General features: G+C 44.5%; 1 protein-coding gene across 2 annotated transcripts in view; it reads right to left on the minus strand.

The window, feature by feature from the left end:
• Nucleotides 1–24,092, minus strand: part of Prkcb (protein kinase C beta) — a 394,800-nt gene that overhangs the window by 23,073 nt on the left and 347,635 nt on the right. For both annotated transcript variants that reach the window (XR_607822.3, XM_008849211.2), the window contains exon 16: nucleotides 19,189–19,329. Coding sequence is in view for 1 of the 2 variants with exons in the window: in XM_008849211.2 (XP_008847433.1) it covers nucleotides 19,189–19,329 (141 nt within the window). In the remaining variant the exon portion in view is untranslated. The remainder of the gene's footprint in view (nucleotides 1–19,188; nucleotides 19,330–24,092) is intronic.

Genomic DNA, 24,092 nt, shown 5'->3' on the forward strand with positions numbered 1-24,092 from the left:
TTAAAATAATAAATAAAATATTTTTAAAAAGGCAATTCTGGAAAGTGGTAGAACTGAGTTCAAATCCTGGGTTTTACTTACTTTCTATGCAATGTAGAATAAATTATTTCATTTCTTAAAAAAGAAAAGACAATCTCTTGCCCACAGAATGTTAAGAAACCAATATTCCCAGGGGCAACTTCGACAAATGCAGGTGAGGGGCTAGAGGAAGGGTCTGGCTTCTTAGATGGGTCTCCACCAGGACCACACCCAGGTGCCATGTGATTATCTCATCACTTACCCTCTATTCACTTCCCCACTTGTCAACTGTGATTGCTAGGACCACCCCTAAATAAATGACTTGTACCTCCCCATCCAAAAGTCAGTCAATATGTAGCATGATGTGGACTTTGGCAATAAAAAGAATGAAGAAAAGGCTCCTTTTCTCCCTCATAAGGAACGTCCCTACAATAATGCTCATTTTATTTCATGTTTACATGGGAGGAGCCCAGTAGGAGAAGGATGTGAGCATGTGTGTACATGTGTGCACATGTGTGTGTACGTGTGTGTGTGTGTGTGTGTGTGTGTGTGTCTGTGTGTGACAAGAACAACCTTGGCTATCAGTCCTGGTCTTCCACCTTGCTTAACACAGGGTCTCTCCATTGCTTGCTTCTCTGTATGTCTACACCAGGCTGGCTGGCCCAAGAACTGGGGGTTTTCCTGTCTCTGCCTCTCATTATAGAAGCATGCTGCTGTGTCTCACTTTATGTGGGTTCTGGGGATTCAAACTCAGGTCCTCGAGTTTGAATGGAAAGTGCTTTACGTACTGAGCCACCTCTCCAGACCAAGACGGGTCTTTTGTGTTTGATAGCAAATTGGTTTTGTTTTATTTTCTTATTTCTCATTTAAAAGTAACACACTGTGTTTTGTTTTCCTCTAGATGCATTTAAATGCCATCTCTTCAGAGAAACTGTTCTGGGTCTCCTCTATGCCACGTAGATCCCACCTTCTTCTCTCCTCATATTCCCTACCAGGACATCCTTGATAGGGCTCAGATCTAAGAGACCCCAGACCCAGAAACCATGAGGCTCCTAAGAGGAGCTGAGTCAACCAACTCCCAGCCACCTTAGAGTTAACAAAAGCAGCCCCGGGGAAATGAATAACCAATGTATTGTGATCACCAGAGCATGCCCCACAAGCTGACAAACAGGTTTCCCAAGCCCTTAGCTTCAGTTAATTCCTGGAACTCTGTAATCTGTAGAAGAACATGTTTACAGTAACTGTTTTCCCCAATATGCTTCACCAGGTACAGACCCCATGGCTTCCCTGAGCAAGCAGCCCCCCAAACACTCCCAAACAGCAGAAAAATAATCTCTTTTTCCGCACTTTCCCTTTATAAGCTACCTCTCTGAAGCCATTAGGCTGCTGGTTCTTCCTCACACCTGAGTTGAGGACCAGGCCCCCCCAACCCAATTAAACTCTCACTTTGCCAGAGTCCTCTTTGTTTCACCGCGATCCTGACCCCTGCCACCTTTTAATCTAAGAATTCTGTTCATTGTTTTCAGAGAAACACAGTATCTGACATATTGACTTGTCACCATTCATTTCCTTGTTTAAACATTTACTGTCTCTGCTCCCAGCTGGACTATAAGGTCCCTGAAGGCACAGTCACTTCTTTGTTCACCTCTGCATTTCCAAGACCCAGGACAGGCGCTTGATGCTATTGAATGGACCAGCGGTGCTATCTGCTCCATGCTTACGGTGAGTCAGGTACTGTGATGAGTGCTTCCAAGCATCTTGCCTCCTTTAATCTGCCCAACACATTAGGAAGTCCTTTCTGTCCAATGAGGAAATGGGTTTACAGGGCTTAAGTGGATGATTTGATCCCAGGGGTGGCGACAAGACACTCAGCCTTTTCTATCACTCATTTATGCCAGAAACAAACAAGCTTTATAAAAAGCACCCTAAAAAGAAACAAAATCCTTTGCAATTCTACCACTCCATCTCGATTTGTATGTGTATGCATGTTGTGTTTTGTGTGTGTGGTATACTCATGTGTGCATATGTAGGAGTACACATACTTGTGGGGGTTCACACACCTGTGTCAGCACATGTGGAGAGCAGAGGACAGTGTTGGGTATCCTCCTCTATCAGTCTCTTATCTTATTCCCTTGAAACAAGGTTTTTCACTGAACCTGAAGTTCATCATTTTGGCTAGGCTAGTGGCCAGTGATCTCCTAGGATCTGACTGCACTCCCACCCCTTAACACTGGGGTTATAGGTACATGCAGTCATATCTGGCTGGTACTGGAGGGTATTGGGGATTTGAACTCAGGGCCTCAGGTCTTCACACCAACCCACTGAGCTGTTTCCCAGCTTTCAGATCCTAATGTCTTAAGTGAATGTTTTGGTCTGTGTTCTGGATGTCTGGGTGAAGATATGGTTGAGTGCTTTTTATTCTTTAAACAGGTAGGGAATATATAGTAAATGTTTTCCATGTCATCAGATTCCTATTATCTCATCTATTCATCACTCACCCTAAACTCACATTGAAGTTTCAAATAAACTCACTCTCACAGCTACTGTCTTTTCTTTGTGTCATTTTTAAAGATCTGATTCCCAACAATCTGTGAGATAGATAGGAAAAAGGTTATCTCTCTCAAGAGATAAACCAAAAAATTGTCAATTTATTTGAGGTCATATAGGGTAAATGAGGAGAGGCAAGAGCCAGAGACTGGTGGGTTCTGCCACAAAGCACCCAGGCTTTCTGCTGCATCTCATGAGCTCATAGCACATGCTGCATTGTGTAGCATAGGCTTACAAACTAAGATGACCTGGGTGCCAATCCTGCCTCCACCCTACCCAGTAATACGACCCATAAACAGTGAGCTATTCCCCAAACTCAAGTGTTCTGTCCAGATCATATGGATTTACCTTGACAGTGTAGTGACCAGAGAATGTTCCAGACTCTAAATTAAAGACTTTATTATTAATGATATTATTATTGTGTTATGACTGTTAACAAAATTCACTGTTAGCTACATACTACTTTTTAAGGTCAGTCATCATTCTTGTTAAGTTTATTATCAAGCTTTGTACTTGAAAGTTGTAATAAACTCAAATAAAGATGGTGGTTGTATGTTACTTCATGTAGAAAATACAAAGACTCATTTTCTTTTGAAGCTAGGTAACAAACTGGAATAGTTATTAAACCTCTCAGAATGGGGCAGTTGGACACTGCCCCTGACATTCTTCTATTAAGTCTTTAGAATCTTGGTAATTATTTTTTTAAATCCTAAGAAGATGAAACAGCAGACTTATTAAGAAAAAAGATGAAAGTGTAATAAAAAATTTTTAAATAAAGTTTTATGTTTCTTAAAAGCACATCTGGCATTTGACACAGCTGCATCTGCTGGCAAGTGCTGATAGACTCAGATCTGTCCAGTGAACATGTTGGGTGGACATGGCTATATACTCTAACTAGTGTGGGTCCACCAGACTCTGCCACACCCCACCAATACAGGGCATTCCCATTCCAATTCCAAGTACAATGAGAACCTGCCATTGAACACCCCACCTCCCCAGGCCAAGTCTGGTGAGGTATGGGAGGGGTTAGAGGAAAGATGCATGCTTATGAACAAGAGGGATCCATTTCCAGTGTGAGTGAGATTCTTTCCTTTGGAAAGACATTTCAACCAGATGCATACGCACCTCTCTCTGAGTTGTTTTTCATATCCTATTTAGTAAAGAAGGGGGCTATTTTTTGTGGTTGGTTTTTTAAGGAAGTGCATTTGTAAATAAACAAGAAATAAAAAGAAATATGTTTCATTTTTTACCTTTCTGAGTCAGACCTGACTTCTCCAAGTTCTACTATCACTGGGATTTTTCATGGATTTGGAACTTCTACCAGGGAGGTAGGAGGAAAATCAGCAAACACAGTGCCATAAAAACAGGAAGAATTTCAAAGGGAAGTGAGCTGTTGGAGCGACAGCTTAGTTGGTAAAATGAAGGCCTAAATTCAATTCCCAGAATCTACAAAGGTGGACATGGCAGTATATGCTTGTAATCGCAACACTGAGTAGGTCTCCACCCAGGACAGGCAGGTCCCTGGAGCTCGGCCAGCCAGCCTTCTAATCAGACAAGCTCCAGGCTGACGATAGACCCTGTGTTGGGCAGAGCCTGGGGAACGACGCCCAAGGTTGTTTTCTTGCCTCCAAATGTACATGCACACACACACACACACACACAGAGGGGGAGATTCTGAATTTAGCCTGCAGATACACAGTTGTCCCTCAGAATTTGTGGGGGATTGGTACCTAATATCTTTTTAACTCCTTAAATACCCAAATCCTCAGAGGCGATGGCTCCTTATATAGAATTTTCACATAACCTATATACATCCTGGCATATAAAGCATATGAATCAGCTCCAGATGCTTTAGAATACCTAGCACGATGCAAACGCTATGCAAGCAATCATTACACTGCTTTGTTTAGGGATTGATGTCCAAAAAATTCTGTAATGCTGTATACAGACTCAAAATTTTACTTAATTTTCCAGCCATGTTTGGTTGAATCCATGGATATAGAACGCTGTTGGGGGACCCTGCTGCTAAGGTTGTAGTCCTCCATGTCCAGATAGCTCTAAGGGGCTCGGCGCTATATGGAAGGACTCCCTTTCTCAGCGGGGGGCCTCCTGCTCTCTGCCTGACTTACCTGGAAAGTGCCACCAAGCATGGATGCCTGACCTTATTTGGAACACGACCTTTGGCATAGTTACCTGCAATAAAACTACCCCCAGGTTTTGGAGCCCACTGCCACATGTAAATAAAGCATACTATGAGCACCTATCAGCTGAGGCTTTGGCTACTGCCTCCACACTACAAGTTCTCTACTCCCACTGAATAAACGGAGCTGTTTTCACTGTGTCTGGAGCTGTATCACTGCTGTTTCACTGCGCCTGGGACCTGCCTCCCCAGAAGGGCTTTCTTCCCTCAGTGCTCACTGGCCGTCCTGACCCCGTTTGTCGCTTCTGCTCCCTTTGTCTTCGTGGACTGGTGGCCAACGACCCATGAGGGGAGGGAGAGACCCCACAGAACCCGGGGACACAAAAGATCAACATTTACATGTAGAAGAAATTATTAAGAGAAAGAAGAAGAGTTTACTGTGTAGGTAGCACTGTTTCTAAGGCAGAAAGGACAAAAACAAGGGCAGAAACGGCCTTACTCAGATCTGATCAGAAGTGGAACTCCAAGCTTTCAGCTCGGTCAGGATCCTAAGTAATTAGCTTTTAAAAAAAGCAAGATTGAACAATTTTATGTATATGCATGAATGCACATGCATGCATACTGTATGTAGTGGTCCACAGTACTTGTGTGTGGTGTGGAGTATTTCTGAGCTTCCATATTTCCTCTCTACAATGCACAGAGGAAGCTGGTTCCAGAAAGTCTCTCTGAAAAAGTGTAACAAGGAGCTTAGCAAGAGAAAGGACACTTTAATTTCACCGCAGAACTTTAAAAAAGGATTCTTTGACAGTTTCATACATGTGTATAATTAATTTTAGTCATCTTCTCTCCTCTTTCACCCCCTCCCCTTTACACCAAACCCTTTCTTCCCAATAAGCCCCCTCCTACTCTCATATCTACGTGTGTGTGTGTGTGTGTGTGTGTGTGTGAGAGAGAGAGAGAGAGAGAGAGAGAGAGAGAGAGAGAGAGAGACCTACTGAGTTTAATTAGGGTTGCTTTCATGAGCATGGGCAGGATATTACTGGGGTGTGGGCAGCTTATCAGTGGCCACACCACTGAAGAAAGTGATGCTCCTCCTCCAGAAACCCTGACTGGCAAGTCAATAGTCTCTCAGGAGTGGGTGGGACCTTGTGAGCACCTCCCAGTTCCATGATGAAATGCTGAGGGGACGCTGTCTTGTGTATGTGTGGTGCAGGACCACAGCTGTTCACTGCATAACTTTTGATGTTCTTGAATGTTTTATTTTTCAGACTTTCTTTAAAGGAAGAAACATCAAAGAATGAAATAATATGAGGTAAACAAAGTCAACCCAAGCCCCTGAAAGGAGGCAGTTCCCAGGCCGTGGATGACTCAAAGGGAGAAATGTCAAAGGAGCAGTGGGGGCAGATTACACCAAGAAGGAAGAACGAGTGAACTGTCAGCAACCAGAGACTCTTTTCAAAGTTTGAATGCAAAGTAAGACACGCAAGTAGGCTTAGCAGTAAAAAGGAGGGATCCCAGTTTTCAGAGAAGGGATTTTAAGATGAAAACAAGCTGGCATGTTTAAAAGCTAAGAAGAAAGCCAGGACAGAGTCAGAACAGATAGCTGGTGTCTTGTCTACCCAGTAGGCATTCTCTCCTAGCAACAGAAGGATCTATCTTTTCTCTCTCAATGTGCTTTGTCTAGATAGGAATAGACCTAGTCCGTGGATCAGAGGGCAGGTGACTCAGGCCAAGTCAATTATCATAGCCCATCCCCTTGGTGACTGGGAATTAAAGAGAAACATGGCCCAATATCATTCAATAAGATCAAGTCTAAAGCTACCGGGAATTTTAGGAAAAAGCAGCTCTTTTTTGGTGGGAGTTTCTGAGAATTCAAGAAATAAGTTGTTTGTGTTATGTGCCTGTAATAGTTCATCTTGAGTGTTCACATGATTATACTGAGAGATGCCTAGGAGATCACTAAAGCCTACCTCTGGGTGTGTCTGTGCTGGTGTTTCCAGGGACAATTATATCATGAAGGCTCTGACCTAATTAATGTTTTAATTCACCAATAGATTCAAAATTCAAATAGACATCTGGAGGTAATCAAACTATGGAAGGTAGAGCCTTGCTGGAAGAGAGGTAGCTGGGGATGATTTATCATGCCGGTCTGTCACAGTGCTCTGCCGCCCCCCCCCCCCCCCAGCTCAGAAACAATGACACAATCAACCGTGGACTGAAACTCCTGAAACTGTGAGCTAAAATAAACTGAGAGTCTCCTGTGAATAATTTCTCTCAGACATTTATAACAAACACTGAAGTCTGACTAACCCAAAGACCACAAAAATCTCCCAGGAAAGAAGAAATGAGTCAAGGCAGAGAAAGCAATCCCAAAGGAGACAGGGAAACGGAGTCTCCTGAGCATTGTTTGAGTCTCTAGATCCAGCTACATCTGAATATTCACTTTTCTTCAAGTCAGCTTGTATTTGTAACCGCGGGAGCTTTGGTTAATGCAGAGGGAAGCTGTAAACAGAGATGTGTACAGGGAGATGGGAGGACGGGGTTCAGAGCAGGAATAAAAGTCAGTCATACATTGGAGAGGAGATCAAGAAGGTCAACATAGCTAAGTGGGGATGGGACAGAAAATTGAGAGATACCCACTGAAGACATTTACAGACTTCAGTTTGGGTTATCAGTTGAGAAAAGGGGTATTGGAACTTGAAAAAGGGCAAGAACTTTAGAAAAGGGAAGGCTTGGAGACTTGCCTAGAGGACTTAGGGACAGACTGGGAAGTCAAAGGCCCACTGAGATCACAAATCCTGCATCCATGAAGGCCGAGAGGGATCCTTACTGCCCATCTTTACTCTGCTGCTAAGCAGCAAAGCTGATGTTAAATCATGACTCATTTGATTCTCAGTCTACATTCTTTCTGTAGGACAGGCTCTCTGGGTTCATTCACGCCTCTTCTCGAGTTCTTCCACCTTTTGGTCAGGAGCTTCCTGGGCTATTGATTAATATTATGGCTAGTCAGGGTTGGCCAAAGATTCAAGAAGTCAACTTCCTGAATATTTACCCAACAGAGCTCTGTCAGGAAGGTATGTAAACTCAAGTACCAAGAGCAATTTAAACCCCACATCTGTATAGTGAGTTTGTCTGATGAGAGTAGAAACATTATAATAACCAAGAGTATGGCCTCTGAGGTGAAGGGATAGGACTTTAAACTTACATTTAGACTTACCTGCTGAGTGACCATGGGTAATTTACTTAGCTCATGGGTCTGAGAGTGTTTCCTTACATGTGTACGAAAACTAGTATTAACCTCTCATGAGGTTCTTAGGAGGATGCAACAACATCAGTCAAGTGCATACAGCCCTATACTCTCTAGTAAAAGTAAATACATTGACTAGCATGGCTGACTAGTTCTGTTATATCCTCTGAATGAGTCCCCTAAGCAAAGTCTGGTCCTTTGCTCATCTCTTGGATGAAGGAGCTGAATTCTGCTTCCAAGGTAGTCTTGCAATTCTTGACTTCTATCGAATTTCAGTAATTATTATCAGACACATTCTAACAGTTTCACATTCTCTCCTAGTATGTGATCCTTCCCTTCCATCATTTCAATTCCAAATGTTGGCTTCTCTTCCAGGGGACAGCTCAAAGTCATATACCTGGCAAATGATTGTTTTTTATCTTCACTTGGTCCAGGCACCTGCCAGTTCCAACTATCTGAAGGAATCCTGATTTGATTTGCAATGTAAATGAGCTCTCCATGAGGACAGGGAAAGAGAGAGACAGATCTCAGGCTGTTGTCTAAATGATATGGGCTACCTGTTAGTCGGTATATGAATGTCTCCTAGTATTTTTGTTAAGATCTCTGCAAACTCTGCACCATACATGCTCACAAAGAATACTGAAGCCACACCTCTTTAAGCAGCCCAACTCCAGTTCCTCCTTTCAGATTTTGCCCTGCCCTGAGTCTAAAGTTAAGTCTATGCCTGCTGTCAGCCTGGGAATCCAAGCCTTCCTTCTGAAGAAGGGAATTTTGCATCTTCTCCAATTCTGCCAGTGAATTATAAAAGGTGCAAATATACTTCTTGTTTGTTGAAATGTTTTAAAATAAAATTTTAAGTCATTTGAATTGTAAGAATTCTCAGCCTTTTCCTATTATGTAATAAACACCATTAAATGGTGTGATCATGGCTTTCTCCCGTTAACACAGTACCAGAACCAGATGTTCCAAGTTCATGCAGTAGTTTTTCTAAGGATTTTAGGCAGTCCAGTGTCCAGAGTTCAAGTCCTAGATCTGCAACCTTTTACCTGCTAGATGGTGAGCAAATAGTTAACTTCTCCAAGCTCCATTCCTTCATCCATAGTATGTTGATAATAATACCCATATCATAGAGAATCAGATGAGGTTATAGCTAGAAGGCATTTAGAACAGTGTCCAGCCCAGACAAAAACCTTAATGTTTTTTTCTGATATGCTTGAGTATTGGGTTTCATGAGAATTACTTTTAAATTTTTATTTATCTTAATTTTATATGTATGTTTTGTCTGCATGTATATATGCAATGGTCACAGAAGTCAGAAGAGGGTGTTAGACTCCCTGGAACTGGAGTTACAGAATGGTTAGCCATCATGTGGATGGGAACCGAACCTGGATCCTCTGGAAGAGCATCCAGTGCTTTTAACCACTGAGCCATCTCTCCAGCTCCTTATGAGAATTACTTTAAATCACAATTTTCAAACAGGTATTGTTCTCTTAAGTATTTGGTACTTTGAGGGAGTTAAATTGGAGTTAGGTTCTGTTCTTAAATAAACCATATTGAGTAAAAGTTAGATCCCCTTCTTAAGCCTTGAATTGGCGTTTGAATAGCAAACATACAAAGGTTACACTTTCTGGCTTCGATTCAGAAATGTCAGGACATCAAACACACCTTCCGTCACAGGCACACAGAGATGCTTGCTCATACAGTATAAAGGGCAGCTGGGTTTGGAGGAGAATGTCACATGAACAGAACTGCAGCTCATTAAAGAGGCACTTGAAGCTTCTAACTGCAGCCACACAAACAATACTTTCAGGTAACAGAATCACCAAAAAAACAAGTCCTATGGGTACGAGTTCTTCCCAAAGCAGTGGTGCTTGGAGACTCTCAGAGGACAGGGGCAACTCTCTCTCTCTCTCTCTGTGTGTGTGTGTGTGTGTGTGTGTGTGTGTGTGATATGTATATGTATGTGATGTCTGTATATATGACATGTATGTGTGTGCACATTTATATGTGCGAGTGCTAGCAAGTACATGCACCATGATGCATGGATGGAGGTCAGAAGACAACCTGTTGGTCCTTGCCTTCCACTTTGATAGAAACAGAGTGTTTTTGTTGTTCACAGCTACCTGTGTGCCAGGATAGCTGACCCTGGAGCTTCTGGGGCTTTTCTGTCTCTGCCTTCCATCTTGTCTGGTATTACAGACACATATTTCTGCAACTTTTAAGTGGTTCTGGGGATTTGAATTTAGGCCCTCACTCTTGTGCAGCAAGCATTTTACCCACTAAGCTATCTCTTCAGATCCAGTTATTTATGATCAGATTTTGGAAATGATGCTGAACTCAAAGGACACAAGGAGCTCTGCAAGGGGCTTTAGAGCTTGTAAGATTTCCAGGCTTTCCTGATGTGGAGACGTCCCAAAATGATGAGGCTTTATGTAAATAGTGAAGGTAAGAACCGGCCAAAATGACAGAATCAGCCTGTTGTTCCAGTGGGAGTCCTGACAGCAAATTGGACAGGGAGGCAGGAGGGATTAAGCATCTATCCAGCAGCCTGGACGGTTGCTCATAAGACAATACAAAGAGTAAGGAAAGGCATTTTCTTTCTTTGTTCCTTTATGGTACTGCAGATTGAACCCAAAGCCTCTTCCATGCTACCACTGGGGGGAAATACACACACACACACCACCACCACCACCACTACCACCACCACCACCACCACCACTACCACCACCATCAGCAGCATCTTTTTATTTTGAGACAAAGTCTCACTAAATCATCCAGTCTGGCGTTAAAATTACTCTGTAGCCCAGGGAGGCCTTGAACTTGTGAACCTCCAACCTAAGCCTCTTGAGTTGAGATCACAGTACTAAGCCAACAGACCTGGCTGTTCTGAGACAGAACTGGTGATCGACTGATCATGATTCCAGGGACTAATGGAGCTACGCTCATCAGTGGGCAGGTGAGTATACATGTACAGTAGCACTGAAGACTCATGGGCCATTACTCAGGCTGTCTGTGATGGCCTTACCTTCTTCAAGCTCATCAAATAGCTGCTTGTAACTGCTGGCTGGGTAAGCAGGATCATCTCACTGGAGCACTGGGGCCTTGCAAGGTCTGCATTAGGACAGTCCTGGGAGCCTCTCAGAAGAAGGATGCCAGGACTTCATGAAGCAATTCACGGCAATGTGTGAGTGCCATAAAAATCTCAACCAGACATTTCGCTTTCAATATACTAACACATCTCTTAGCGTGCCATTTCGCAATAAAGCATGCAAAATACAAATATGCAAGAAGGCATGGCCTCAGAGTACCCTCTACTTCTGTGCAGCACAATTCTGAGATAGACCTTCCAGAGTCAGGGAAACCCTGGCCAAGGTTCTCATCACCAACAGTCTCCTAGACCACCATCTTTGCTCATCAACAGACCACTATCTTTGCTCATCAAACTACAGATGACCACAACCCACTCTGTCTTGCAAGCTGCTCTCTGAGCAACAGAAGCTTCCTGATACCTATTTCCTTAGCTCACCCTTCTTCCACCAGTACCAAACACTGGTCTCCTGGGCTTTATATTTAAGGAACAATTACGTGGCCTCAAGGGATTCCTGTTCATTCATCTTTCCAGCCCTATGGGAAAAATACTGAGTTGCCTACAAGGTATCAGGAACTGGGGAGGGACTGGGGATGCTAAAGCAAGCCTCTTGCTTGTACGATTGCCAGACTTCATGCCTGCTCTCCCCAGTCTCACACCTGTCCCCTCTGCAGCCAGGGTGGTCCTTTTAAAATCTAGTGCCAGGCTACCATTTCTCTGCTCACAAGTTGGATCTCAGCACCACCCTTCCCTCCATGGCCCCTCTCATCTCCTTATCTTTTCCCTTACCCACTGAGTTCAGATGCCTCGAGTCCACTGTCTATCAAGCATGCCTGACAAGCTCCTGCCTTAGCATCTTTACAATTATTTCTAGCATCTGAACCATCTCCCAGCCCTCAGATAAATACATGACTCCCTCCCTCACTGCTTCCTAGATTTGCTGGAGTGTCACTCTCTCAGAGGTGTGTCCCTCCATCTTATTTAAAGTCATCTCTTCCCCATCCTGGATCTCCCAAACTCCATCGCTCCTACTGTATCCTCGGTAGGGATTATCAAGTTACAGTACACCGCAGACTCCCCATGTATCGCTGTGTATTATTCAGTCACTGTTTCTGCCAGAAGGGCAGAGATTTCTGTGATGTTTATTCCTATGTTCCCAGGACCTAGCACCCTACTGACCTCCTCATCTGCTGAATGGGTGACTCAGCACCTGACATTGTCTCCACTGGGGGATGAAACCAGCACACGTTTCTTCTTCATCCTCTGCTCCACCACATGCTCAAGGTGGCAGGGCACATGCTACTACCTCCCTCCCACTACACATCGACCCACAACAACCTAAGCTGCATTTCACCAGAACAATCTGTATCTCACATGTCCACACCTTCATCACAGCCCCCCTTCTACTATACATGTGACACTGCTGACGACAGGTTCTGCATTGCCACACACGTCAGTTGCAGCCTGCAGTTCTGTATTCTGGTCTTTGTCATACAGATCGGAGTACCCGGTGCAGAAGCCCATCAGCTGGGAGCTTGGGAGAAATGCAGAATCTCAGGCTCCAGCCCAGGCTGTCTGAATCGCAGTCTGCATTGGCAGCAGACATCCACATGACATGTTTGCATGCTAAAGAAGCCCTTCTAGGTGGCTGCAAGGTGCCTGTAGCACCGGACAGCTTGTGCGAGGACAGGCGGCAGGGCTCGGCAGCCCTCACTACTGTGTGTCAATGGTTCAGTGCATTCAGATCCTGCAGCACCCTGTCTCTGTGCATGCTGCACAGCCGTGAGGAGCCATGACAACTTGCAGTACAGTGGCCAAATTACAGCCCTTTATAAATACAGTAGCAACTTACACAACAACCAATTTATCTGAGACACCCTGCTATACATAAGAAAAACACCCTGCACTCTAACATGCATCTCTAAAGAATCTTTTCTATTCTGTGGCATGGTGTGCTGCAGATCCTGTTTTATGGCCATTCGTGTATTTATTCATTTATTCAATAAAATTCTCGAGCACTGATTATGTTCTAAACCTTACACTAGGCACTGATTTGACAGTGAAAAAGACACAACCATAGTCTAGTCAGAATGACAGATGTGGCATCGAGTAGACAACTGCAACATGTGCTGCGTTTATGAATAGGGTACAGACAGGTCCCCACTCAGGAATCAATCAATCAATCTCCCCACTTAGGAGCCTCCCTAAGGAGGTGATGTTCTGTTGACTTGACGAGGCAGCCATCTTCCTAGCCCCTAGGAGGGAGGGTGAGGAGCATGGGAAGGGCCCTGGGCATCCCAGGCAATGGCTTTGCACAAAGCTGGCAAGGACAGAAAAGGCTGTGAAGAGAAGTAAAAGAAGCCTAGGAATGCTGGTCCTTGCAGCCAGGAGCCAGGCTGTGGGAAGGACAGAGGTGTGGCTGTGGAAGATCTCAGAAGCCACATATGCCAAGGACCAACAGATATTACAGTGTGGTACCAGAAAGCTGCCAGGGGGCTTGCAAGCAAAAGATCAATATGACCAGATGCACCTTAAAAACACTAATCTATGGGACTAGGAATATGGCTCAGTCAGTAAAGGGCTTGCCACATAAGGAGGACCTAAGTTCAGATCCTTAGTACCCATGTAAAAACAGCCAAGCACGATGGTATGAATCTGTAATCCTAGCACAGGGAAGGCAGAGGCAGGAGGATCCCAGAAACTTGTTGGCAAGAAAGCCCAGCTGAAATAGTGAACTACAGGTGGAAATCAACCCCCCTTCTTCCAGGAGCATCAGGCATCTGTGTGTGTGTGGGGGGCGGCCATGAGAGGGGTGCAGATAGGGGAAAGGGTCTAAATATGATCAAAATATACTGTATGAAATTCACAAAAATCAATGAAGAATAAGGTAGAGAAGGCCAGAGAAAAATACTCAGTGTTGATCTCTGGCTTCCACATGCATGAGCTTGTATACACACACACACACACACACACACACACACACACACACAAGAATAATAAACCAACAAATAATTTTAAAGGTGGAGAAACAAACCTACTAGTGTCTTTCAGTACAGTTTCACACAATTAAACTTGCCACAAGACAGCACTGAGAACAACCAAAACTCATTTCAAGTGATTTTAATGAACCTCCCATAACAGCACCTCTACTGATTGAATACAATCCTCTGTCACTGCCCCTTGTCTTCTCTCCCTGAACTCACTTACTTAATGGCACGCATGAATCAGGAATGCTGACAGATACACGCATACCTTTTAATATCTCACAAGGCACATGGAGCTCTGCACACTCGCCACAGGCATTTCAGAGGCAGCAGACAGAGAAGAAGATAAGGAAGGGGAAATATCAACCTGGGCTTGGAGGAGGGGTGATAAAACCTGAATCTGCAGTGTAAAAGGAATACAGTGTAAAAGGAGCAGGGGATCAAATAGTGGGTGGTGCGGCCACTGTGGTCATCATCAGTCCTCTGTACCCACAATTCAAACACATTCAATTAATTTGAATGAGTTTTAGAGCTGGATGAGACCTCACATGCCTACAATCCCAGCACTTGGGAGGCTGAGACAAGAAGATCATGAGTTCAAGGTTAGCCTGGGCTTCATAGCAAATTCCATCCAGCCTAGCTGTATTGCAAGACCCAGCTTCAAAACACACACACACACACACACACACACACACACACACACACACACAGCATTCAAAAGTTCATCTGTATTGACACATGGACACACACAGAATTAATTTTCCTGTCATTACTTTCTGAACAATACATTTACATTTACTCAGTATTGTAAGTAATCTAGAAATGGTTTTAAATGGGATGTGTACAGGGTATATTCAAATGCTATATACTTTATATAAGATACTCGAGGCTTCAGAGTCTGTACCCACAAGGGATCTTCAAACCAATCTTCCACAGACAGCATGGGGCAATTGTATTTCTCACTTGGTCTATAGAGATGAAAGTGGGCCTGCCTCTTCTTAGGGCTGGCAGCAGCGCCTCTGGAGAAACACAGCCTGGTCTGGTTACTGTGTTTGGAAAGTCATTACTAAACCCACATGAGGGAATTCAGGACCTGGCTCCATTGGAAACAATACCAAATGCAGAACAGTTAAAGATTCTTGTTGCCAGTTACTAGCAAGTACGTAATTATAAATTAATATAAGAGCAGTTATTAATAAATGTTGATTAATCTAATCACTGATAGTATTGTCAATGATAATGATAGCTACCTTTTCCTGACGACCTTCTATGAGGTTGGATCTCTATGTGTGTCTGTGTGTATGTGTACGTGTGTGAGTAGGTGCACCTTGTGTGGTGTTAATGTATGAGTGTGCACAAATGCATGTGGAAGCCAGAGCACAACCTCTGATGTCATTTCTCTGGAGCCATCTACCTTGTTTTGGGGACAGGGTCTCTCATTGGCCTGGGGCTCTCGCCAATTCAGCTGCCTGATCAGCAAGACTTAGGGATCCTCCTGGCCCCCATCTCCAGTTTCCCAGCACTGGGACTACAAGTGTATACCACTACACCTGACTTTTTATATGTGGGATCTGGGGATTGAACTCAGGTCCTTGTACTTGTGTCTCAAGGGCTTTACCAAGTGAGCTCTCTCCCCAACCTGGGGACCTTTTATATTCATGACCCTTAGAAAGGATAATCACAACGCCTCCCTGTCAGAATGGACTCTTACTGTCCACAAAAAAATGCTCACTGGAACTGCCTAAATGTCATCCTGACTTGATCCATCAACACCCCCAGAGATTACAAACTGACAGTTCACAGACAACATATAGTCATGGAAGTGTTTCTAGTCACCCTGAACTGTTTAATTTTTAAATGTTTGTTGCCAATATATCAAGACATAGTGAGATTTCCACAGTAAGGTAGTCTAATGAGATCTGCATAACGACAAAACCAGTTAAAATACCACGGCGGCTGGAGGAAATTTCACTGGGTCTCACCTCAAGACAAAGAGCTGCAGGCGATCAATGGATGCTGAGGGAGAATCAGTTTTCTCCAGGGACTAGCTCCCCGAGAGGTTATCTAATCCCAAGTGGACAGCCCTAAACACAGGCGCACACGAGTACCACCAATGGACTTAGGGCACTGTGTGTGTGTGTGTGTGTGTGTGTGTGTGTGTATGTAACAATGTGTAACAATAATAATCAAAGAAGCAGACAAGAAACTGAGAGGAAACGGAAGAATGCAGGAGGAGATGGAAGGGGACTGGGAAGCATGGAAGTAATGCAAAGACAATACTATGCACGAGATTCTCAGAAACAAAAAAATTAAAGTTTTAAAAAGAAAGAATGAGATTTCAAGTAGAAGTTCACAGAAATTCCAATTTCCAGCTTCTGATGAGAGAAGGAAGATAGGATTGTTGAGCCTGCAGCCCTCCACCTTGTCCGTTCCATCTGCTCTTGTAACTCACAGCCGTTTTCCCTCCTTGCAGTGCCTGAAACTCAGTCTGTGGTGTATCCCAGAAGGCACCACCCACCCCCAGTCTTGCCTGCAAACTGATTGTTTTCTCTGCCACCTTCCCCTGGCCTCTAGCTGAGCTTTCAGGAGACACACTTTGAAAACCACTGGTCTACAGCTCTGAATGAGCTCGGAATGCCCACTGGATTCAACGCTAATGGTGACAGGCAAAGTTGGGAAAGACAAGGTTCATATTTTGAGACATCATAAGTAGCCCTGTAAAAATTAAGTAGGGGGTGGTGAGATGGCTCAGAGAATAAAGTGCTTGCCCTGCAAGTGCGGGGATGGGAAGTGTTGAGGACTGGGAGAGTTTGGATTCCCAGAAGCCACATAAATACTGGGTGGGTATGGGGGCCCACCTTTCTCAGTGCTTAGGAAGCTGAGACAGGGGATCCCTAAATCAAGCTAGCTAGCCAGATTGGTCATATTAGTGAGCTCTGGGTTCAACTGGGAGACCCTTTCATAATGAATAAGGCGGAGAGTCATTAAGGAAGAGTCCCAAAGTCAGCCTTGGGCCTCCGAGTGCAGGCACACACATGCACCCACACATATGTAAACATATATACATACATGCACGAAGAGCGTGCGCGCACACACACACACACACACACACACACACACACACACACACACAGAGAGAGAGACGTAGAATCCAAGTAAATCACTATCCTACCTCTAAATCACCAGTTTTCTTAACAAAGAGCCTATTCATCCCAGCCAGGTCACTTTTTGATCTTTTCCAGGGGGTTCTGTAAAAGCAGTTGTGCTGCCAAGGACATGAAGCCTCATCCCACCCCAAAGTTGCACACAGACATCTTACTAGCACTGGCATGACTCAACACTGATCTTCTCCTCAAAGACCCTGCACCCGAGATAGTAACTAATAGGTGACATCACTAGCAATAATAGTCAACTGTCCTCGAGTACCTCTCACATTGCAGGCTCAACACAAGTGCCTTGTATATCATAAGATATGTAGATATGTATATCAACTTTTCTGTACTACAGATGATGCAGCAGTAGGTTAGATGGGACACCAGTTCTACAGTAGTCAAGAGACAGACTCATTCTATTTACCAGTGGTCAGGCACTATTAGAAATGTCGTGCCCAAGTCTGTGTCTGTGTTTTATGATGAATGTTGATGACCTGGAGAACTGTAAACCCTTGGAAATGATGTCATGTGGGGAGTGCTATTAGGAAGGATCAGGGGAGAGTTTAACTTGGACATAGGATTCCAGAGTATAGCCTACATGTAAGTAAGTCTCAAAAAGGCTCTACAGAGTGGGTCATTGGAGGACATTCTGGGAAGGTTGATTTGGTATTAATATAGAATTTCAACACCGAGAAAAGTCCTAATGGAACTGGCTTCTTCCAGCAGACCTAGCTTCTCTGCATCCAGATGTATCTGGAGAGAAAGGGGGCTTAGTAGGGATGCTGTAGAGCTGTGGCTTAGTCATCTAGCGCTAGGGCACAGGACAGCTCCAGGGAGATGTCAGAACTACTTTCTTCCATTACTGCCCCGTTTCCTCAGACTTTCTAGAGGGCCTCCAGTGGAGTCAGATTGTCCAAGGTATGGATCGCCCTTCATCATTAGCAGTTGGGTGACCTTGGTCAGAGCCCTTAACCTCTCTGAGTCTCCACTTTCTTCTCTAATATCCTGGGGTAATAGCACCTGCCTTGGTAGGCTGTGTGAGGATTTAATTAGATGCTGCATGGGAAGGTGCTTAACATGGTGCCTAGCACGTAATAAGTGCTCAAGAAATTAACAATTATCATCGAAATAACTATCATTATCAGCTTCTTCATGTGAACACTGAGACCCTTGCAACTCTAGGTTTCAATGACAATGTTTATGTTCACTTTTCAGCCTCTGTCGGTAGTTTCACAACCTATAATAAAGTCACCAGGTCTGCACAGTACTTAATTTAACAAAGAAATATCCACCCAGCAGAACCGAAGTTCTGGTTAATACAGGTGCAAATCATGCCTCCCCAGAGCTGACAAGAACTCCCTGCTGGGTCTTTGGGGCTGGAGAGCTCTCCCATGGCCTCATGATTATGGGGAATGAAGCATTTATTCTTGCATTATAAATGTCATATCAAGCCTAGCCTACACCCCAACCTCCAGGAGGTCTATGGTTTGAAGCCTGTCAACTTCTGCTTCTGGGGAAAGGGCTGGCTGGTGGACCACTCTCAGTTACCCACCCAGAGGTAGTACTGTATGTTTCCGAAATAAATTTCAATACCACTGAGATAAACAACATGACCTTTTCAATGTCAGTGTGAAGAGAAAACGATACAGTTGAACGGAGGAAAGGAGGGCAAAATTGGATTCTTAATCACAGTCCCAGAGTAGATCTGGACTCTACTCACCAAGCGCCATCCCCCAAAAGGTGTCAACTCAGACAGCTACAATAATTGAATCGATGCCACACAAAAACTCAATAGCAATTGTCTTTCTGTTATTTACAGAGGCCAGGCTGCGTGAATGGAAATCTCCATGTTGGTACCCAGTGACTTGGTGCATACAGGGGAGCACCACAGACATATTCAAGTAGACTCATTGACATCTATGCCTCAGAGAGCATTCAGAGCACGCACGCAGGCAAGAGAAAGAGCACATCGTGTCTGAGGGCCCGACAGCCAGAGAGAAGAGTTTACTTACAGCTTTCGGTTTATACGGTGGCTGAATCTCTTTGCGTTCAAGTTTCTCCCAGTCAATATACCGGAAAAATGCGTGCTCTTTAATGTCTCGTTCTCCTTCGGGTCCGCAACCCAGACGTTTGCCTGGGTGTTTGGTCATTAGCTTCAAAAGAAAGAAAAACATTGTACAGATTTCAGACCAGGAAACATGAGCCTCTGAGAAATTATTATTCTAATGGCCGAGGAAAGAAAGCATGATGCAGAATATCAACTAGTTTGACTGTTCGAGTTTCATCCCTGCAACAGCTTCTAAGCCAGGTCTCTGCAGGAGAGGGGCCCGCAATGGTGCCCACCCCAGACGTCAAAGACCAAATGTGGCCTTGGACTTATGTTAGAAATGTCACACCATCCATCAGGGTTCGAGAACGAGTTCTGTATGATTACTGGCATACCTAATGAGGACAGTTTCTAACTTCAAATTCCCTTCCTCCCAACATAAAAATAAACTGACATTTGACCAACATGAAGGATGCATTCATTCAGACACTATTTGCATTTCTCAGCAAAGCACTTGTGAAAAGGATAAAACAGAAGAAAAAATATTAAATGGACCCAAGTTTCAAGTAATTACCTTCAGAAAGCTCATTAAATAGTCAAAACCTAGCGCAGCTCATTTCCTTGTATCACACATTACCCTCAACTCCTCAGTGGTTTCTTTGGTGTTCTGTTTAAATTACTTAATTATCAAAACTCTCCATCTTTGGGTCTCTGAGCCAGTGCTAAATAACAAGATGAATAGACGCTCTGAGACGAAACCAGAGAAGCTTCCTCTTAGAAACGAACCCGAAGCAGCATGTGAATATCTCTGACAGCAGCAAGTGAGCAGAGAGGAAAGATGGAAGTTAGTGATAGAAAAAGAGAAGAGAAAGGAAGAAAAGACTCACAAGAGGGCGTGAAAGCGAGGGAAAAGCAAGTCGATCACAAAATTGACTTGCCACCAAGAACCCCATGGTTTGCCCAGGACTAGCTGATTATGACTGAAAAAGGAACTCTGTGATTCACTCGAAACTGCTGTGCATTTTACTTGGTTCCTGCTTATGAGATAGTCTATGGTCATGTTCACAGGCACACACTACATATATGCTTACCTCTTAGGGAGTATCACTATTTAGCATTCAGTGTTCTCAGCGCCTTCCTTTACAGCCATGACCTTTCCTGGCTGCCAGGGTAACCCAATGAGGTGAGTCAGTTGCTTTTCTCATTTGAAATGGCAAGGAGATTGACCCCCAGAGAACTTGATGCTTTACAAGGACTCACTGAGTGATAGGTGGGATCCAGTCCCACCTCAGCCTAGTCCCAAATTTGGGCATTTAAGAAATGGGAGCCAGGCATGATGGTGTGTGCTTGTGAGCTCAGCACTCTGGAGGCTGACACAGGAGGATTTGGAGTTCAAGACCAGGCTGGGCTACATAAGGATATTCTGTATCAAAGTGTGGGAGGGTGTGTGTATGGAGAGAGAGAGAGAGAGAGAGAGAGAGAGAGAGAGAGAGAGAGAGAGAGAGAGAAATATTTCTGCATGTGGTTTTCCCAGAGGTATTTGTGATCTGCTTTGGTTAGAAAAGATCCATGGAGGGCAAGCAAACTGAGACAAGCCTTGACATTGTGTGGGATTAGGATGGACAGAAAGGCTATGAGATCTTGATTAGACCTGATAACAGTAACATCAACAATGGTTTCTGATTACTGAGCACATTTGTGCCCAGTTTCTGTGCTAGCCCATTCAGTCATTATTTATGACTCTTTAATCTTACAGTAACACTTGAATGCTTCGGCAACTATTCTATGCATTTTCCAGATCAAGAAACTGGTCTGAAGAGGTAATCATCTGCCTAAGGTCACACAGTCAAGGAGCAGAGCTGGGGTTTAGTTTGTTTTGTGTGTGGAGGTGCAGGTATGTATAGGTGAAGATGTGTCATGGTACATGTGGAAGCCAGAAGTCAATTTCCAGTGTCTTCCTCAGTCACTGTCCATCTTTTCTTGTTCAGACAGTCTCTCACTTTCACCAGGAACAAACCAAATTTGCTTAGGCTGTCAGGTCACTGAGCCACAGGGATTCACCTGTCTCTACCTCCCCATTATTGGGATTATAGGCACACACTGCTACGCTTGGCTTTTTCATGTGGATTCTGAGGGTTAACCTCAGGTCCTCATGCTTGAGCAGCAAGCACTTTACTGACTGAGCACCCCTTCCCAGCCCTGGAGCCCAGTTTTGAACAGAGCAGCCTGACCTAGCTCTCTCTCAGCCCTCTACAACCCAGTCTCTGCTTCTTTTCACTCCAACAAGCAGCCAGTCCGGGCTTTTCCCTGCTTTAGCAAAGTGGCCATGGCAATCTGAGCAAAATTCTGCTCTTTTCTTATAGTAGAAACTAGGGCCTTTCATAATGAGATGGACCTATAAAGAAGACAGTGTCCACGGGAAAGACGGCTGTTCTCAAAAGTCTAGCACAGTTTCCATGTTGGCAGGGAGATGGCTGGCAGAGAAATACCACTGTGGGAGCACATAGCAATAACTGCCCAGTTCCCACGCTCTGCTCTCTTGTGTCTGAAGCCATGTAGACAGCTGGATGTGATCACTGTTCCCACTGTGGATCACCTCCCAGACACATCCCCTGGGGCTTCTGCTCAGGAGGAAGCATTTGGCTCTTGGTTTAAGCATCACCCCTTCTTCTGAAAAGCATCAGCCTTGAAGAATGAGCCCACTGTACTCAGCCCACTCAATGCAGCAACGGGCCCCAACCCAAATAGCAAGAGAGTTACACCCCAGCTCATCGTGAAGGTTATGGATTCTGAATTAATAGAAAACTGTTCTACCAGGCAAAGAGCTAATTGAAGCTGAAGCTGAAGGCAGCTGACCTGGAAAATTCTCTCTCCTCCATGCCCCACTTAGAACACCCCCCAGCTGTCCAGGCAGGGATGGTCTTGAAAGGGGAAATGAGCACCTACTATGTGCCAACCATGCAACAAGCCTCCTCTTCTACTGCCTCACTTAATGCTATTGGAAATGGTTCAATGAGCACTTTCATTCCCACTTTAGAGGTGAAGAGGCAGAAGCCCAGGGATGTAAAGAAATCACTCAAAATTGTGCACCTAAGAAATGAGAGGACCAAGATCGACAGAGGGTCTTTTATCTCTTAAATCCTTCATGTTTTAAATTCTCGTCACAGGGGGACACAAACTCAAATGCCAAGAGAATCCTGGCAAGAAGCAATAGTGACAGTATTAGTCATATTGGAGATGGCCTTAGGGCTCTAGAGTGGGCTCTGGTCCAAGTGATTTATAGGTATTAACTCATTTAATCATCAAAGGACCCTATGTGTAGTGCTGTTATTGGTCTCAATCCTTCAATGAGGTCAAACAACTTCCCTGTGATCACAGTGGCTTGTATCCTTGGGTTTGGATTTGAACCCAGATGGACTTTGGCCAGATAGGGTTTTTTGCAAATTGGAGAAAGCGCTCCTATCAAAAGGGGACAGTGATTTCCAACCCTGCTGGCTGGTGCTCTGGAGGAATGACAGGCCACTGTGGCAAGATATGACTTTTCACCAGAAGCTGGGGAACTGAACATTGGAGGAAATCTCCTCTTTGAATACTGGAAATCATTAAACAAAATAAAGGCTTTGTGTCTGACTTTCTCCCACTACTCCCCCAATAGGATGTCTGAGGGTCTCATTGGCCTCTGTCTATGCTCTCTCTTGTCTATAGGCTTTGTAGATGCTCCTGATAAACTCTGGGTCTCCTCTGTGCTCCTGGTTTTTATTTTTCCATGCCTCACACCTTCCAAGAAAAATATTTTCAACCAATTCAACTTGGAGATGTTAGTGACTGAGACTAATTCACACGTGGCTTCCCCAGAGATATTTGCATCCTCACCTGTGGAGCTCAAACACAAAGCTCAGGTGATTCACAGAGAGTGGGGATTCAGGCAGTGTTACAAGGTGTTTTCAAGCTGGGCAACTGCCCCCAGGTGTGTCACCTGGGCCAAGACCGGGCTGCCTGATTTCCTTAGCCAGAGCCAGCATAGATGAGCTCAGAAAGAGCAGGGGTAGGCATGGGAAATGTGGAAGCATCTGAGAGATCTACAACTGCAGCCCTGGTTTATGTAGACATATGGTGGGAGTTCCCTGCTCTGACACAGCTAGATTCTAACCTTAGGAATCAGTCTGCATCATGGTTGGTGGGAAAGCCTGTGTAAAGACTATAACCTTGCATGCTATTACCTCAGAGTCTCAGGTTGTAGCTTTCACAGTTCCATTGGGGTTGAAAAACTACATCCTTTGGACGTGTTTAAAGGAGTGAGTTTTGAGTCACATGGGGGCTTTGTCAGAATACTAGTGTGCAGATACTCTCCTGGGTGAGGCTGAAGTCCGCATAGTCTAATAAGCACATATTTTGCAACACAAGGATGTAGCTGGATACAGGTGTATCTCACCAGCAAACATGCATTTGGCTTTCTTCACAGGTGTTATTTGTATATACTGTGGGTATATAATTGTGTGTGCCCGTTCAGCTATGGGGAAGGGCTGCATACTCGTGTTGGGAGATGAAAATCATGCAAGTTGGAGGTCACTGGATTTGGGTCATCATATGCATCATTGCAGTGTCTCTAAATACCTCCTTTATTCATTAAGTATTTCTCTGTGCAAAACTGAGGGCTGGAGCCCAGCCAGCAGCAAGATGCCAATGCATACTAGCCTCTACGCTGCGTTTTAGTGCAAATTAGAAGCAAGCTCTCTTTTTCTCTGAAAGTATCTCCACACCAGGGCCCTGGTGTTGGCAGTGGAGTGAGAGGTGGAGTCCAATCTCTGTTGTACACTAGTTGGAGCACAACCAGCACCATGGTAGTCCTGCCTGGAGCATCAAGCAGTT

The sequence above is a fragment of the Nannospalax galili genome, unplaced genomic scaffold (genome assembly GCF_000622305.1).
Source record: "Nannospalax galili isolate Female #2095 unplaced genomic scaffold, S.galili_v1.0 scaffold84, whole genome shotgun sequence".
In the NCBI taxonomy this organism is placed as follows: Eukaryota; Metazoa; Chordata; class Mammalia; order Rodentia; family Spalacidae; genus Nannospalax; species Nannospalax galili.